The sequence below is a fragment of the Lactuca saligna genome, chromosome 1 (assembly GCF_052625555.1).
Source record: "Lactuca saligna cultivar CGN05327 chromosome 1, ASM5262555v1, whole genome shotgun sequence".
Classification (NCBI taxonomy): Eukaryota; Viridiplantae; Streptophyta; class Magnoliopsida; order Asterales; family Asteraceae; genus Lactuca; species Lactuca saligna.
The window spans coordinates 66,934,883-66,952,953 of record NC_136417.1 but is presented as its reverse complement, the minus strand read 5'-3'; the positions used below and the strand labels follow the sequence as shown (position 1 = coordinate 66,952,953).

The following is an 18,071-nucleotide window of genomic DNA, read 5'->3' as shown; positions in this document are numbered from 1 at the left end:
GGGTTGGGTTGGATTTGGATCCAAAACTGACCCAAACCGACCCATGCACAATCCTAGTAAAATTTAAATATTTTGTATTATTAACATTCACAGTAGAGTTAGAAAATATCTCATTTCTACCAAACTAATTCTAAGATCTTTTGTTAAATGGAATGATAGATTAGTCAATAATATTCGTTATAAAAACCCTCGACAAAATTCTCTCCCTATCCACTACTTATGTTGCCTAAATAGGTTTACATTAACATCAAACAACTGGAGTTGAACTTGATCATGTCTCACTTTTTTGACTTAGCAAACCCTTTTTTATTTGGACCATATATAATCTCTCTCTCTCTTTTTGTAATTTAAAGAACAGCCAACTTTTCACTTTCATTATTTTGGATAATTAGTTATTTATATTATTCAAAATTTTGAACTCTAGTACACATATTAGTACACGACATATATAAACAAACTTGTTCCGTGAGGTGCCCAGCTATTTTTTCTCAAGAGCGATGTTAAAAGAAATTCTATTTTTGAGTATAAATTTTATTGTTTTCTGTATTTTAGTATATCTAATAACAAGTTTAACAAAATTAATATTAATATTATTACTTTTTATAATTTTTTGTTTGTAATATTTATATTATAATTTATTATTAATTTTACCCTTTTCTGTACTTAATTAATTTAATATTAATTTTTTATACATTTAAGTTTTTGTATTTATACTTTGTTTTTAAAATTGTCATTTTGTTCCTTTTGTCTTTCTTCTTGCTTTCACTCTTTGGTCTCGATAGCATTTCTTTGGTCATTTTGTTAATTGTATCTCAATCTGAATATTAATAAGATGAGATTCATGTTCATTGGTAATTGTATCTCAAATCTGAATTCTAGGATGAGATTCAAGTTTAATACGAGTTTGTGCTAAATTAATGTTTCTAACACTAATCTATGGATAAGAGTTCAAAATCTATAATGGAATTCGGGTTTATGAAGCTTCTGGGTGATTTTGAAGACCTAACATGAATCATGAATCATGAATCATCCATTTGATTTATCAAAACTCAAATTTACCATTTTATGAGCTAAATATATGTTTTAGATTAAGGGTGTATAATTATAAGTCCAAATTGTGAAGTTGAATCCTTTTATTGGTTTGAAAGCGATTTTTTGGTGTTTTAACAAAGTTTTAAGCTCAAATTTGGCAAAACACTTATGGATTCATTAGATAGAGAAATTGTGAATGTTAATAAGTTTGAATTGTGATACGCCTTTAATGTAAATCATGGATGAGAACTCAAAAGTAATGATCATTTTTTAGTTTTAATGTATTAAAATGAAGTTTACACGAAATGATCTCTTTAATCCATGATTTTGATGATGTTAGACTACTAGGTGTGGACAACATGTTATTACATGTTACCACACCTAAAAGATATCATGTTACCATCCTATTCATACATGGGTGTTACCTAAGGTGGAAATGAATAACATCTAATAACATATGATAACATCAATTATTTTCTATTTTATTTTTTACTTTCTTTTTGATGTTTTTCTTTTTTATATTTCGAATTTGTTTTTTTTTATCTATTTATGTCATAATAATTATATTTATCATATAACTTAAATCATAAATTAAAAATAACATTTGAAAAGTAAAATAAAATTTTAATAAATCTTAAATTAAAAAAATTACAACAAAAGACAAACACATTTAAAAACCTAAAAAAAAAAAAAAAAACCCTACATTTTTGGCCTAAAACTATTCATCTTCATCTTCGTAACCAACATAGATGTAATCTGCCAAGTCTTAATGGAGTTGCTTGTGTTTTCGCTAATCTTGAGTATCAATCACTCTATCTAATATTCTGATGTCTCTGGTTGAAATTGCACATGTCTAGGTTTCGTAGGTGAATACGTTGCAATATTGCGTCCTTTATCTCCGACAAGCATGTTATGCATTATGATACATGCATACATGATATCTCGTAGAGTATCTAACTCATAAGGTCTCGCCGCATGTTCAACTATGTGCCATTTTGATTTCAAAACCCCAAAAGCACGTTCAACGTCCTTACATGCCCCTTCTTGTTGTCTCTTGAAATATTTGTCTCTTGGGTCTACTGGGTGTCGAAACGCCTTTACAAATGTGGAATATGATAGATATATTTCATCCGTAAGGTAATACCCAAACATATATTCATTTCCATTTACTGTGAAATGAGCATCTGAGGTTTTTCCTGACAAAAGATCGTCAAATATTGGTGATTGATCGAGAACGTTAACGTCGTTGTTAGAACCCACAACCCCTAAAAAAGCATGTCAAATCCATAAATATTGTGAAACAACAACCTCTAATATCAACAAAGGCGCTCCATGATGACCGCACGAATACTGGCATTTCCACGCCACGGGGCAATTTCTCCATTTTCAGTGTGTGCAGTCAATGCTCCCAAGCATACCCGGAAAACCATATCTTTCTTCATGTGTCGCATATAGTTGTTGCATATCATGCAACGAGGGTTTGCGCAAGTATTTGTCACTGAAGGTTTCGACAATACCTCTTGCCAATAAATACAAACTTTCTCTTGCGGTCTTCTCAAACATTCTCATATAATCGTCAATAGAATCGGGCGACTCCCTCATTGCCATAAGTTTAATTGCAGCAACACATTTCTGCAACCCTATGAAGTCTCATTTACCTTTGGCATTATATCTCAATGGAAAAATTCATACCTAAATATATATTAAACATGTAAAAATTGTATTTATTTTATTTAAAAGTGATATTTATAAATTAGAAAAGTTGAAACTAACGATACCTAAATATATATTAAACATTTAAAAATTGTATTTATTTTATCTAAAAGTGACATTTATAAATTAGAAAAGTTGAAACAAACGATACCTTGCTTCCATGGCGTTGGCTATCCTTTCAAACACATTTTTTCGCAAACGAAACCTTCTTTTGAAATCGCTTGGCTGGTAGACACAATTATCCGCAAAGTAATCGTTAACTAGCCGTTTATGCCCTTCCTCACGATCTATATTTAACGTCGCATGGCACGTGAATAGTGGAGCTGGATCTGACTGTAGTAGCATGTCTGTATAATATCAGTACATCATACTCACGAACATATCATCTTCGTAGTTATCATCGTTGTACGGATGGGCCAGATCAAAACGATTCATATTTTGGTTTTGAATTATTGAAAGAAATATGTAGTTGAGAGAAAGTTATGTATTTTGTACGTAAAAATGATATAAATTATGTGTATTTTATAGTATAAATAAAACTTGATTTTTTTTAGTATGTTACCGTTTTTAAAACGGTCAAAACTATGACCATTGAATGAAAAAAACATGCAAAAAATGGACGTTACTTCCTCTATTCACCATAACGCGTTATCTGTTACGTCTAATAACTGCTAGGTGACGGTGTTCCTCCCGTTATAACGCCGTTATTAGGTGTCAACATGGTCATAACGCCCTTTCCCGTTGCCCATACCCATAAGTGTTACCGATGGTATAAGAATGTTATTACATGATTAATTAAATTAATAATATATCCCAATCATTAAAATTTATTAAAAATGGTGTTTGAGGTGTTAACATCAAATTCAGCAAAATAGGATTATTTTTTTTTTTTGGCTAAAAAGGAGGCATATGTTTTCGTTCGTATGAGCCTTAGACGGCAATAATGAGCAAACATAAGATACTTTTTGTCTATTTTCGATGTTCTTCACAAAGCCATCAGATTTTCCTGGTCCTCGCCACCTTCTCCGACTTCTTCAGCTCTCAATCAACAATCAATCTCTGAAACTAACCCAACAAACCCATGCTCGAGTTTGCTCCTTGGGTCTCCACCAACACCCTGTGGTCATAACTAATTTAATAAATGCCTACTCTTCTTCCAAGAGCCCTCTTCAATCTCAAAAGCTTTTCGACTCCATTGAACTCAAGGATGTATGTTTATGGAACACGTTAATCAACGGCTTCGCAAAAAACAATCTCCATCAGGAATGTTTCAGCATTTTTAATACTATGTGCCGAAGCGCTAATTCTTCCCCTGATGGATTCACATTCTCAACTCTGGCTAAAACTTCCGGTGTGATTGAAGATATCGCCGCCGGAGAATGGGTTCACGGGAAGTCTATAAAAATGGGGTTCTTGTCAGATCCTGTATTAACCAATTCCTTAATGTCAATGTACATCAAATGTCACCGAGTTAAAGAATCTCATAAACTGTTCGATGAAATGCCTCAAAGAACTGTTTCTTCATGGAACATAATGCTGTCGGGATATATCAACAGTAAAAACTCCTTCCCAAATTATCAAGTTTGGGGGCTTGTAAAGTACATGTTAACAGAAGGACTGAAGCCTAATGAGTTTACATTATCCAATCTTCTTCCATTGTGTGGATCAAGATCTGGTAAGTTTGATCATGGAAGGGAACTCCATTGTTATGCAATAAGAAATGAAATGCACCTTGACATAGATTCAAGTGTTCACTTAAACTGCTGTTTAATAGATATGTATTCAAGATGTGGTGAAACAAATTTAGCTCGACTTATCTTCAACCAAATGAAGTTTAAAAATGTTTTCACATGGACATCAATGATGAATGGTTATCTACAAAATGGTGATCCAGATGAAGTCATGTTTCTATTTTGTGAAATGCAAAGGGATTTGATAAAACCAAATGAGATTTCTCTTCTAATTGTTCTCCAAGCTAGTAACTTACTTGCAGGGTTGTTAGGAGTAATTCAAATTCATGGGTTTTCATTCAAAAACGGTTTTACAAATCACACTCCTTTATGCAACTCTCTAATAGATATGTACTCAAAAAATGGTGATTTAATCAATGCAAGATTAGTTTTTGAGCATGATTGTTTCTTAAAAGACATAATCTCTTGGGGTTGTATGATCTCAGGGTATGGATTACACAATAAAGGCCATGAAGCAGTTGATTTATACGATAAAATGGTAAAAAATGGAATCAAACCAGATGCAATCACCATTGTTGGAGTTTTATCCGCATGTAGTAGATCAGGGTTAGTGGATAAAGGTGTTGATGTTTACAACAAATGGGTGAATACATATGGGTTTGATCCAACGGTTGAGATGTGTTCTTGTGTGGTTGACTTGTTGGGAAGATCGGGTCGGGTCAATGAAGCTTTGACTTTTATCAAGATGATGAGTTTAGAACCTGGGCCTAGTGTTTGGGGAGCTCTTGTGAGTGGTTTTGAGGTTCATATGGATTATGACACAAGAGTTTTGGGTTATGAATCACTTATCAAGATTGAACCTGAAAATCCTTCTAATTATGTTTCTCTTTCTAATCTTTATGCAAGTTGTAGGAAGTGGGAATTGGTGGGTGATGTGAGAAGAGTGATGAAAGATAAAAGCTTGAAGAAGTTGCCTGGGTGTAGTTGGATTATTGTTAATAGTCAAACTCATAGTTTCTTTGTTGCTGATAAATCACATCCTGAATCTCATAAGATTTATGAAATCTTGAATGAATTGATTCTAGTGATTAGAGACCCCAATTTGGAGAAATTTGGAGAGATGTGATTATTGTTTGAATATATTGTTAGATCAATGAACAAAATCGAAGTACTTTCTTGTAGTGTTGTTAAAGTTTAACAAGAACCCTAATCCACCCTTAGGATCTACAACTTTCAAGAAAAATCCAATCACAATTAAACAATGGATCTACTTATGCTAACATAAGTTTTGAATCCAACGGAATTGATCATATAATTAAAAAAAATGACATTCTCCACATGTATATACTATACACAAGTTTGTAGAAATCAACCTAGCCTAAGCCTTTGTTACACCTCTCTTTCAAATGTTGTATCTAAAGATATTCTTGATTCTAAATCTTTACCTTTGGGCTTCGGATTCTCTTTCTCTTCGATAAACAACAACCATATTATACACAACTCTACCAACTCTTCTATACTTTCTCCTCCTTTTACTCAAACCCATCTTCTTTTCCTTTTCATCTAAAGATTCTAAGTTAGGTAGATTCCCAATCCAAAACAAAGGCACCAAAGCAGCCATAAATTGTATCAAGATTCCCACATGAAGATTTGAGTAATCAACCGATGTAATTCCAAGAATAGACGCCATTCCAACACCCAAAAACCCACTACAAATTGATGACAAACAAAGGGCGGATGCCAAAAATGACATAAGTGACCCTTCACATCCCTTAGGGGCAAAACGGGCAAAAAGAACTTGAAAAGGAAGAATCTTGAATTGTGCAATGATTTCCGCCATACCCGAAAGACAAGCAACAAAAATTTCATTTGGGATTCCAAATTTGAGATTTATTTGCTTTACAAGAACAAGATCAAGAAGAAGAGAACTCGCATATAAAATTTGAACAAAACCAATAAGTTTCCTCATGGAGACCGCTTTCAAAAAGCGGTCGTATAGGACAGTTACTGCTAAAAGCAGTAACTGTCCTATAACTTTTGACATCCCAATAATAAACGGATCAAGATTTAAAATTTGTGTTTGGTAACAAAACAAAGACCCCGATAAAATTGGAACAATCGCGATAGACCCCACAACCCAAGAAAGTGAGACGAAAATACCCTCATCCCGAATCGCCAAAATTAGATTAGAAAATTGTTTCTTGATACCCAACAAGATTGATTCATGGTGATTTGAAGGGTGAGGTAACCCGAGAGATTTTTCTTTTGTTGTCAAAGAGAATGCGAGTTGTAGAGAGAGTAAAGATGCAAAGATTAAGAACATGGCTTTCGGTTGATGTGTTTTCAAGAGGAAATAGCCACCTAGACAATTTCCTAAAACGCCCCCGGCTGCTAGAGCCATGAATGCGTATGATTGAAGACCGTTTATTTTGTTTTTTTGACCGTATTCTGCAACAAGGGCGTCTTTTGCAACTTCTGTAATGGATCCTCCAAGATTACTAAGTAAAACAAATGTCATGAGAATAGGAAGTGCTTCTGTTGGCATGAATGCCATAGAACCCCATGATAATACCTGCAACATAACTGAAAAGATTGATATCAAGCGCTTTAAATCTAAGGATAATCCGTGATATTGGTTCATAAGTAGTAATGTACTTTCATTTATGAGATATTCACAAAACTCGCCACTATATGACGTGACATTTAACAAATTGATCGACTTTTTTTGACCAATTGTACAAAACGATTTTCTAATAATAGAATTGGAAATTGCTTTGTATTGGGATGACATTGTAATATGGCAAATTGACAAAATGAAAGTAGGATGATATGATAAACATGGATATTAACGTGCGCAAATAGATTTAGGTTAAAATTAGATTTGAGAGATGAAGAGCTAACCTCCGATGGAAATGTAAGGTAACCTATGAGAACCACCAATGAATATAGCATCCGATAAGATTCCATAAAGGGGTTTTGCCACCATTGGAAGAGTACCAAAAATCTGAACAAGTTGCAACGTTGAAGGATTCATATTCAAACTGTTCGCCATGTGAAAATTTAACGCTAACCATGGAAAACATCTAAATCCTTGAACCCAATATCCAAATCCACAAAGATTCAACATTTGCTTAATCCCTATCAAATTCCCATCTTGTTTCTCACTCTCTATCTTCTTGATCGTGTCCCGATAAAAAACAGGGTCGGCCACATCAGTTCTAGGGTTCATGAACTTCGTCGTTTTCGAGATTTTCATGGGTTTTCTTTGTTTGATGGAATAAGGAAAAGAAAACTTGGTGGGTGTTCTCAACTCTAAAAAAGATTGGTTTTTTGCCGGATTTATGAAAGATGGATTGAATGCAAATGATGGGACTTCATTGCAAACTGATGATAAAGCCATGGTTTTTCTTCGTGTTTCTGGATTCTGTGATGTTCTTCACTTGAACACGAAGAGAAAGGAATAACAAAAGGTAAATGGATCAAGAAGATGTGTAGAAGGTGGAGAAAAATATACAGAGGCTCCAAGAAGGAGAACCCTCTAGAGATGTTAAGATGTGTATCGAAATTGAGGTTTATTTATTTTGTTTGTCTTTAATTGGAGATCCAGAATGGACCCAATGGGAATAGGGACACCAATCTGTTGTCTTTCTATTTCTTCATCGACTTGGTTAGGGTTTCTTTCTTGTGGGGGGCTTAATGGGAAAATTAGTTTATTTTTCTGTCGACCGTACGGATGTGTAGACGTGTCCTAATGGTTGGTGTTACGACAATTTGAAGGTACACATCAAAACTTTAAAATATATTTTTTTTAATATAAAAGATTGAGTAAATTACAGTCTTGACACCCTATGGTTTACATGATATAACAGTTTTGGTCCAATTTTTGGCAAAATAACACCAATGATCCCTATTAAGGGTTTTGATAACACTTGTAGTCCACCCGTGTTAAGCTCGTTTGTTTTCTAGAGTTAAAGACATGTAGAATAACTATCACATCCCTTCTTTTGTGGTATCCAAAATCATCATGATCACTAATTACCATCATTCCCAACCACCATCACACCATTATCAATTCGTCAATCACCACTAAACCATCTGTCACTTCACTTCGCTCTAGATAACAACACAACAACTGATTCAAGCATCCTTCCTTCTAATATAATTATCATAGATACTCATGGTAAAAACACAAAACAAGACATGATTATTCGATGGCATGATCACTCGTTTCAAATAAGTCTCATCCCTGTAATTATCATAATTCCATTTGCATATCCATGACATCATGCATGGTTATCATGCTATATTTCTTACCCATTATCCAAGACATAACTCTCCTTAACTCTTGTATATGCCCACAAACGCCAAGAATCAATCCCAAATAAACACACAGAGTTCCTACATATATACCAGCCTCCTAATGAAGTTGTCTACATTTACAAGCTTTGGCGCCTTACCCCAACCAGGTTGATTTTTCAACTAGATTCTTCCATATATGTATAAGATAGTATGTTTTGATTGTTTTGAGTTTTGATTCAGAGCCAAGAATTTGGAGAAACTACTACATATCGTATGTTTGAAGAATGATTGTTTTTTTAGCATTGATTTTTTTCATTATATTCTTCAACCATGTGGATAAGTTAACAAAAATAGGAAATTACATATGGTAGATAAGTTAACATTATATTCTAATAAGGCACAAAAATAGGAAATTACATATGGTAGATAAGTTAACATTTTACGCAAAAGAGTTCTCCAAAAGCTTCGTATATTCGTTAACTGGGCATGTTTTCCATTGTTCCTTCATAAGTGGTGGTTGTCTGCAGCATGGTTTCCTTCATCATTTGTTCTTTCATGTCGAAGTCGGATTGGATTTTTTTATACAGCTCCATCGTAGTGGCTTTCGTCCGATGTTCTTTGTGAATGAGGTTTTGATGGTCAGATTTGAGTTCCTTTGTATTCATGATGTACTTATGGTAAGGATGATAGGTGTTTATAATAGAATATTGAAAGGTGTGTGTTCCAAGGTTAGGGGTCGATTTATATACAAGTGGTGTGTGCATTAAGTAGACGAAAGGACAAGGAAGGTGAAGAGATCGACGATCGGTTTAAACAGCGTATTTCAGTTTTGGTACCAGATGTTGTTAGGTTATAGTAAATTTGGGTCAAGAAAAAAAATAAGAAAATAAGAAAATAAAAAACAAAAAATAAAAACAAAGGCATTTTTGTCATTTGATATACACTTAACGTAAGCATGTTAAACGGTAACGATCCTAGGGACCACCGGTGATACCAAAAATCTTCACATGAACAACCCATGATTAAATCTCAATATTAGGACTAAAAGTGTTATTTTAGGCAAACCACATGGAATATCTTTTTTGTGAGCTCTCTTAAGAGAATGTCTACATGTTCATTAAATATCTAACCAGTTTTTAATCTTTTTCTTTGCCAGCATCCATCATTGCTTCGAAGGTATAATTAGGCATTAAAACACCCCTCGCCAGGGTAGTTTAAAATAACCTTTTAAACATATTTGTTTAGGTCCACGCATTAAAACACCCCTCGCTAGGGTGGTTTAAAATAACATTTTAAAAATACTTGTTTAAGTTCTAAAAGTTTCAAAATTCATATTTGTGGGAAAAATATATGGCCCCATAATCTATAGCAAGTTTTAAAAATAATTTAAATATTTGTGTATTGTATTTGATTTAAAAGTTTCAAAGTGTGGAGTTTTGTTTAAAAGAACAAGGTGGTAATCAATTTAATAACATTATATAGTTCAAATGCAACCTACAACCCGAGGCTTTCAAAATATCTTTGCTATCGTCTAAGCAACTGTTAAATTGCTATCTTCTTCAATTTGTGCATAAATCAAAATAAGTTAGGCAGGTAAATTGTCTGACATGAATAGCCAAGGTTGTTTCATTTTGAGTAAGAAAATATTAATATAACATACTCTAATGCAATCTATTACATGATTCATTGACCAAGTCATTGTTTCTCTATGTTTAGGGTTTATGATTCAAATCATCCCAAACTCGAAAATACATCGAGGGAGATGATGATTCAAGCTTGGAACTATGGAAACGACATCAAGATGAGAAAACTAACTTATAAACATAATTTAACTTGGCTTTTCATATTTAACTCATCACCCAAACACTATATCGGATTTTTTTGACTTAGAAATGAGAATATTACACCCCAAATGTCTTGGTAATGATCTCAAGCTTCAACCTTCTTCTTAATCTTCAAACACTAGCCCTAGGTTTTGCTCAAGAGCATGAGATCGCCATGGAGATGCTCTTTAACTTCTCATTCCCGTTTCTAAATCTAAATGAGGGGAGACTAACTAGTTATTCTAAATCTTTAGCTATTTGGCGAGTTAAGTTCTCATGTTTCTTATTGCACAAATGGGCACCATTTGACATGGATTTTTAAATAAAGTTTCAAGTTTAATACATTTTTCCCACTCCGCCATTACTCTATCATTTAGGTTATTGACCAAGTCAACTAATTATGACAAGTTTTCTAGTATACAATAGTCCTTATTTATTTATTTTCATCATTAACCTATTCGATTGTGTAATGCCTACACCATCTTTACATGTTTTTACAGCTTGCTTAGATGAAATCATGTTTATATGAAAGTAAACGTATTATTTTACATGATTTTATAGTAAATGAATCAGTTCAATTTTTGTAAGAACAAGAAAATGTTAAGGTTAACATGTTTATACATTAAGGGGTAAATGGCAAGTAAAAAAATATTAGGTGAATTCATAAATATATGGTTAGTTTGGGATTTACAATTTGTTAGTTCATAGTATATCTTACTACACATTAGATTTTGAACCCAGTCAAAATAGCAAAGTAATAATTAACAGTTTGGTATGTGTATACTACGTAGTCCGGCTAGTGGTGTTCTAGATCGGATAGTTATTTCTTAAATCTATCAAAATAAAGTCATTTTAGATAATTGATTTATTTTTTATATTTATTTTGTCAATATCCATAAAACATTAGTAATGTGTTAAACAGAGTATTACAAATTAGTAATGTGTAACATATATTACATGTTAATGTTACGCCTTAATTTCTAATCATTCAAACATATTAATTAAACATGATATTTTTTACTAATAGTTGTGAATGAGTATTAAATATATATCAAAAGCATATTCAATAAGACGGTAGGGTGTATCCATATTTCACCGCTCATTTTCTGAGCGTCACTTATTTACTCATAAAAAAAACAGGAAATAATTACATTTCATTTTTTATTTTTTCTAATAAAAATAATCTAAATTTAATCTTTATAAATCCAAAAAATAAATATAATTTCTTAAAAATGATTAATAAACTTAATAGTTATTTTAAATAAAAATATTTCATTACTTCAAAAAAAAAAGGGACATAACAAAACAATCGAGATTTAAAATAAAATAAAATTAAAAAAAAAAAAAACAAAAAAAAAAAAAAAAAAAAAAAAAACAAGATTAAAAAAACACAACCTAGAGTTAAAAAAAAAAACACTTAGAAAACATAATTAAAAATTACATGATAACCAAATTTGAAAAACAAAAATTATATGTCACTCTGAATCCCTGCACGAGTCTCGACATCATCCAAGACACTTTCATCCTCGTGATCGTCATCCGAATCCTCATCCGAGTCCTTGATGCGCATAGCCGAATCTTCATCTGGTTCATCAAACAAATCATCGTGCTTGTATGTGTGTCCTATATATGTGTTCCACCAAATCCATATGAAAGGCGTGATGAATGACACGATCATGTACTTCTCTTCTATTCACCATATCCTCTTGCGTACCAACAACTACTCTTCATCTTCTAGAATCATATTATGTAATATGATGCAGACGTATATTATGTGTTGCAACCTATTCACTTCATATGATTGTGCCCAGACTTGTAGTACTTGTCAACGCCTCTTAAGTACACCAAAATTTTGCTCCACGTCATTCATAGCTGATTCTTGTGCCTCCTTAAACTTTTTTCTTTTTTCGTCATTTAAACATGTGAACGATTTCACAAAAACATATAAGTTAGGATAAATCCCGATAGTAAGATAGTAATCGCGCTTATATGCTACCCCATTTATTTCAAACGGTACATCATCGTACGACTTTCGAATGTAGATATCGTTAAATACCGACGACCAGTCTAGAACATTGATGTTGTTTGCACCAGTTGGACCAAAGAATGCATGTCATATCCAAAGATCATGTGATGCGGTTGCTTCTAAAACAATCGTCGACTCTCTATGATTGTCTCGCATGTATTGACCACATCATGCGTTGGGGCACAATGCCCAGGACCAGTGCATGCAATTGATACTACCTAGCATTCTTAGGAACCGATACTTTCATGCACCACGTACAATTAGTAGACATCGTTAATGGTTGGTTTGCGCAAATAACGTAGCGTGTAAACCAAAGTAATAGTTTTCGCGGATTTGTACGCACTATCCCGTGTGTTATGCTCAGACATCCTTAAATAATCATCTCATTTGTCTGCTCTCATGTCCTCTCATGTCGTATGCTAACTGATGAATTGTGGTTGTACATTGTTTTATTGAAGAAAAACATTTTTTGCGTCTCGCATTTCACATTGGAAATATGGAAAACGATTTTCCAAATCACTAACAATACGTAAAAATAACTATTTCCTCATCCGGAATTGTCGTCGAAACTTTTTAGCATACACGGTGTCATCTACAAAATAGTCTTCTACAAGACGATTGTGCCCAATTTCACGATTTCTCACTAACAGAGGGTTTCTTGTTTGAAGTCTGTGAACATAAACTTTGACCTTGTCGGTTTCGGAAATAAACCACTGTTTTTGTTATAACGGAACCGACAAATAATGCGTTGCTTGAGCCATCGAATCGGATACCGATGACGACAATCGTCGACTCTCTAAATGTATTTTTTTTTTAAATGAAAAATTCTAGTTTATAGCTGTTGAAAAAAAAAAATTTAAGGTTACCATTGGAATTAGAAATATATATATATATATATATATATATATATATATATATATATATATATATATATATATATAAGCCAATGATTTGAAGAGAGAGGGGGCGGGATAGCCTTCCCTCTCTCCATTCCCGCACACAATAAACCACAGGGGCAATGTTGTGTTTCCGGCCGCAGGGAACAGTTCCCTTCCTGCACCCCCTAAACCGCATACCCTCCGGCCTAATGTGTTCATATAAAAAGTAGCAGCAAAGTAATAAAAAAAATATGGAAATAATTATTCATATTTGATGTCTTTATTAAAGTTAGGCTTTTACAATAAGAGATCAAACCTTAAGCTATATAATATAATACGTCAAAGATGCTCTTACCATGAGCTTCTAAGGAAGATTTTCAAAATGTTCCTTTTAAATAAAATTGATTATTAAATTTTTTAAATTCTTATTTTTTTGATATTTTAAATAAAAAACATAATGAACTTTACACAATCAAACTAAAAGAACGTATTCTTGATCATTAGCAAACTAACAATGATCTAATTCTAATTAAAGAAAGCAAGAGCAACGTTGACTTGTTGACTTGGGTCAAAAGTCAAACCAGTTTACAAAAATATACAACATTCCCATTGTTTTAGCTTGAAACACCACCACAAAAGAAGCCCATATAACAAAACGTGAACTAATCTATTTCTTTCACAAATACTTAGAGCCAACATCAATTCAATGCTTCTTCTACCCACAAAAATCTTGAACAACTGAAGCCTCTCAGATTTTATATCCAAATCACGAAAGGCACTTCACTTACAAACTCAATAAAGTCTCCAATAGTCAAGGCGTTAAGTCAAAGTTTGACTCCAATAGCGAATGCACTTGATCAAGAGAGGATACCTTGTAATCTGGTTTATGTTCAACATTAGCATATTCAGGAGAATCATACCTTCCTGTTTCATCAAGCAAACATGTATATGCTCCTGCCCTTTTCCCACAAGCCACCTGTTTAAAATCATAACATTAAAAAAATTATTACTTTATATATCCCTTAGAAATTGGAAGGCATGAATCACTCACATCATCCTTCAAGCTATCTCCAATCATCATCACTTCATGAGGTTCAACTTCCCATGTTGAGCATATATGAAGCAGGGGAGCTGGATCTGGTTTATAAGGTCGAAATTCTCTGCTCAATGCTGGAGAAAATGACATCTGTAACAATATATGTCCTTATGAGTTTAATGATTTAGTAATGTAATGAGAAGAAAAGAAGAAAAGAAGAAAAGAAAAAATATATACCCCAAATCGTTCGTGAAACAGATCAACAGCTAATTTGACATTACGAGTTATTAGTCCCCTTCTGCAAAAGCAATCAATTCAATTGCAAGAGGTAATGAAGGGATACAGATAATTTGTATAAGCGATCATATTGTAAAGAAATCATGTGAGCAAAATCCAAAATCTAACCTGATATTCCTCGAATTAAGGAACCCGCAAAGTTCTGCAGCACCTGCATTGTTGTTCAAGTATAACGAAAAGTTTTTATTACCGATTGAAGTTCCAAGAACGCTGAAAGTTAAGAAATTTAAGTTGTTATGAGCAGCAATTGACGAAACCCATTAATTTCCCCAATTATTATGCAGATTCAAATGTATAAATCTGATGTCGCAACACCAAATTCTACTTGCAATCAGCTAAATAACATCGTTATACTGCTAATATCTATCCATCATCCCATACAAAGATGGAAATTGATCAGGAAAGGTAATGAAGGCATGCGATTTTACCCGGCATAACCTGCAGTCGATCGAGCCCCTGGCGCTCAAAATCGGCAATAACTTCGTAAGCTTTCTGTTGCTTGGAAGGTTCCCATTGTTCGATATGATGCAAAATGTCGATGCCGGAAGGGGAAGCGGATTTGATGGAAAGGTACTGATCTTCGCCGAGGACGGCTTTGTACATGGCCGGAAAATCAATTACGGGGACTGTAAGGGTTCCGTCCATGTCAAAAACCACTCCCCTGAGGCGAGATTTGATGGGTTTAGAAGTGGATTGAAGAGACATGGTGATGGTGGTCGATATGGATTTGAAGAGAGCTCTGGAAAAGAGCGGTGGTATGGATGCTTGTAGCATAAGCGTATCTGTTTGGAATTTGAGTGGCGACAAATTGAGCGGCGCCATTTATAGATAAGAAGATCGAAGATCACGGATCCTACGAGGTTGGGTAATATGCGTTTTTAAGGTTTATAAAGTGTGATACGAAGTTATTATAAATTTGTTTGGTTTTTCTCAATTTTTTCATGCGACCATTATTTCTTAGAGCATCTATCAACTCTTTAAGAAAGTTTTTTGGTACTTGTATAGTCACATGTTGCCAAATCACTAACTCAAAAAGCTTTATAAACACTTATAATAGAAGAGTTTTTTTACATAATTTTTTTATAGTCTCATATTACCAATCAACAACAAAATATATATAGATATATAAATATAATAATATTAAACTAAGAAAAAGCTGTTGGGGAATTTCGAAATTGGGTTATAGGAAATCTGGATCACAAACAGGAATCGTGTGATACACTTTCCTTGTTTAATATTTCGAGCCTAATTGTCTTGGGTATCACGAAATCTAAACTAGGATAATTTCTGAAGAAATGATTCTGATTTTAGGCACAAAACACAGAATCAATATTGAGAGAGGATGAAGAAGAAAGCGTCCTATCAGTTTTCTGTGTTTCAACGAAGTCATACTATTTCCCGGACTTATCCACACAACGGATAAAACGAGAACAGTTTTCAACTTTCAGAAAATACGAATTAATCCTTGAATTTACATCTTTAAAGAATGACAAATTAATCCTTGTACTGTTATAACTAAAACAATGTTTAATCCATTACATTAAAATATATTTGATGATTAAATCACCAAAAAAAACTCTAACACCTAACCATATAGTTTGCTAATTATTAGCAAACTTATTGAAAAAAGTTGGTTTTCACGGTGGTTGTGGCATGTCACGATGGAAATGAAGGAATGGAAAGGACTAAACAAGAAGAAGAGCGAACATTTGTATAGCAATAAAGAATGTTTTGTTGTTGATCTAGATGCATATAGGAAGATGGAAGCTCTTTCAAATCGTTTTTGGGTACCAATAATGATTTATCAAAATGGTGAGGAATATGAAGGATTTGTTGACAAATAAGACGAACTCCGGCAAAAAAAAAACATTTGATTTGAAGTAATTTAAAGGTAATGATCAACAACATGAAGTTGAACAAGGAACAAACATGAAATTATAGTGTTGAAGAAGAACATCAAGAAGAAAACTTAGAAATTAGTGAGACGAAGAAGAAATTACAGTTTTTTGGTTTATTATTTAACAAAAAACGCAGATATGAGATGGAGGAAGTTGTAGAACTATTTGAACAAGAGTATGAAATCCCAGAAGTGATAAAAGTAGCTCAAAATAATCCAATGACATAGGGAATAATAAAACTTTAGAAGAAAAAAAAGAGCTCAGAACCTGAATTTTCACCTATGAAAGATAAATTGACAACGGACCCACCGTTGAAGTAGGCGTAACATCACAGCTCAAGTGCACCAGCCGGGAATCGAACCCGGGTCTGTACCGTGGCAGGGTACTATTCTACCACTAGACCACTGGTGCTTTTGTGTTTCTTTTGCAATCTAAATTCTTGAAATTTAAAAATATTCCCTGTTGGGTCCATATCTTTGATGAGCATTACTTCAAGACCACAGTTTCGCCTTTTTTCCGATGTGCAAAATGAGTATGAGGACTAGTATTTCTTAGAAAATCCTAGAGCACCTATCCTCTCCACGTTGAAAAAGTATAAATGAATGAGCAATTTTGTTTAGCATATATTAAATTATCCAAAAGTGAATTAGAATAGATTTAAATTATAATTGGGTTAATGCTTTGTTACATAACAAAGTATTAATTAATTGTTAAAATGATATGAGAGAGAGAGAGAGAAAGAAGAAATTGATAGAGATGTGAGAGAAAGAAAGAAGAAATTGGGTTAATATTTGTTACATAACAAAGTTATTGCACTCATTCGAATTAAACAAAATAAACTTAAACATAAATAATAATAAAATGTTTAAGGATATGTTTGAATTTAGTTATGAAATTTACATCCTTTTTATTAAATCTTATAAAAATACCATTTAATATTGTAGTTCAAGATAAATAAATATTTTTTGTGATACTAATTTGTTTTTATTCATAAACACTCACAAATATATTCATCACATTAAATTTAAACGAATACTCGGCCACACATTGACGCCCATGAATATATATTTCAAGTTTTCAACTCCTTGTTATATAAAGTTCAACGGTTTTTATGAGTGGTGTCATCCCACTATAGAAGCAAATATATAAGAACATTGAGACATCATCATCGGGACCTTCATCATCATCCTTGGATACATCACGATCTGGAATTTTGGGTCGAGCACGAGCACCACCTTCTGATTCGTTAGTACCATGAGCATCCACAAATGGAGGGAAGTTTGGTCTACATGTGTCGTCATGCAGCATTTTGGTCTTTGGTTTGAGAGATTGGAGTGTCATGCTAGTATAATATTCTGAAGTATACCCCATTTAAGGA

The 18,071-nt window shown here is 33.3% G+C and overlaps 4 protein-coding genes and 1 non-coding gene across 6 annotated transcripts; 1 reads left to right on the top strand and 4 right to left on the bottom strand.

Moving 5' to 3' along the window:
- Nucleotides 1–1,848: 1,848 nt before the first annotated feature.
- On the bottom strand, nucleotides 1,849–2,634 carry LOC145007788 (uncharacterized). The gene is made up of 2 exons (XM_078966542.1): nucleotides 2,451–2,634; nucleotides 1,849–2,297 (listed from the first exon to the last, which is right to left on the bottom strand). Exons 1-2 carry the CDS (start codon nucleotides 2,632–2,634, stop codon nucleotides 1,849–1,851), a joined length of 633 nt encoding a protein of 210 aa, XP_078822668.1.
- Nucleotides 2,635–3,702: 1,068 nt separating this feature from the next.
- LOC145007772 (pentatricopeptide repeat-containing protein At3g12770-like) lies at nucleotides 3,703–5,562 on the top strand. The gene has a single exon (XM_078966541.1). It carries the CDS (start codon nucleotides 3,724–3,726, stop codon nucleotides 5,560–5,562), a length of 1,839 nt encoding a protein of 612 aa, XP_078822667.1. The 5' UTR covers nucleotides 3,703–3,723.
- A 186-nt stretch (nucleotides 5,563–5,748) lies between these two features.
- Nucleotides 5,749–8,117, bottom strand: LOC145039000 (putative folate-biopterin transporter 8, chloroplastic). 2 transcript variants are annotated; one of them, XM_078987172.1, is made up of 2 exons: nucleotides 7,338–8,117; nucleotides 5,749–7,019 (listed from the first exon to the last, which is right to left on the bottom strand). In XM_078987172.1, exons 1-2 carry the CDS (start codon nucleotides 7,834–7,836, stop codon nucleotides 5,878–5,880), a joined length of 1,641 nt encoding a protein of 546 aa, XP_078843298.1. In that variant the 5' UTR covers nucleotides 7,837–8,117; the 3' UTR covers nucleotides 5,749–5,877. The 2 variants fall into 2 exon arrangements, with proteins under 2 accessions (XP_078843298.1, XP_078843302.1); XM_078987176.1 differs by having other exon boundaries at nucleotides 5,749–7,008; nucleotides 7,338–7,551.
- Nucleotides 8,118–14,046: 5,929 nt separating this feature from the next.
- LOC145038990 (Haloacid dehalogenase-like hydrolase (HAD) superfamily protein) lies at nucleotides 14,047–15,658 on the bottom strand. Its single transcript, XM_078987166.1, has 5 exons — nucleotides 15,224–15,658; nucleotides 14,904–14,946; nucleotides 14,736–14,796; nucleotides 14,514–14,648; nucleotides 14,047–14,438 (listed from the first exon to the last, which is right to left on the bottom strand). Exons 1-5 carry the CDS (start codon nucleotides 15,615–15,617, stop codon nucleotides 14,274–14,276), a joined length of 798 nt encoding a protein of 265 aa, XP_078843292.1. The 5' UTR covers nucleotides 15,618–15,658; the 3' UTR covers nucleotides 14,047–14,273.
- Nucleotides 15,659–17,033: 1,375 nt separating this feature from the next.
- TRNAG-GCC (transfer RNA glycine (anticodon GCC)) lies at nucleotides 17,034–17,104 on the bottom strand. Its single transcript has one exon. It is a non-coding gene; the product is annotated as a tRNA-Gly (tRNA).
- Nucleotides 17,105–18,071: the final 967 nt, after the last annotated feature.

Bases quoted from the DNA above. Each gene is read 5' to 3' on its own strand.
- LOC145007788 (XM_078966542.1), bottom strand. From the start codon at position 2,634: ATGAGGGAGTCGCCCGATTCTATTGACGATTATATGAGAATGTTTGAG. The intron at 2,298-2,450 runs GTATGCTTGGGA...ATGCTTTTTTAG, and splicing joins AGAAAGATATGGTTTTCCGG to GGGTTGTGGGTTCTAACAAC.
- LOC145007772 (XM_078966541.1), top strand. From the start codon at position 3,724: ATGTTCTTCACAAAGCCATCAGATTTTCCTGGTCCTCGCCACCTTCTC.
- LOC145039000 (XM_078987172.1), bottom strand. From the start codon at position 7,836: ATGGCTTTATCATCAGTTTGCAATGAAGTCCCATCATTTGCATTCAAT. The intron at 7,020-7,337 runs GTTAGCTCTTCA...CAATCTTTTCAG, and splicing joins ACCTTACATTTCCATCGGAG to TTATGTTGCAGGTATTATCA.
- LOC145038990 (XM_078987166.1), bottom strand. From the start codon at position 15,617: ATGGCGCCGCTCAATTTGTCGCCACTCAAATTCCAAACAGATACGCTT. The intron at 14,947-15,223 runs GTAAAATCGCAT...ACAACAATGCAG, and splicing joins TCGACTGCAGGTTATGCCGG to GTGCTGCAGAACTTTGCGGG. The intron at 14,649-14,735 runs GTATATATTTTT...ATATTGTTACAG, and splicing joins TGTTTCACGAACGATTTGGG to ATGTCATTTTCTCCAGCATT.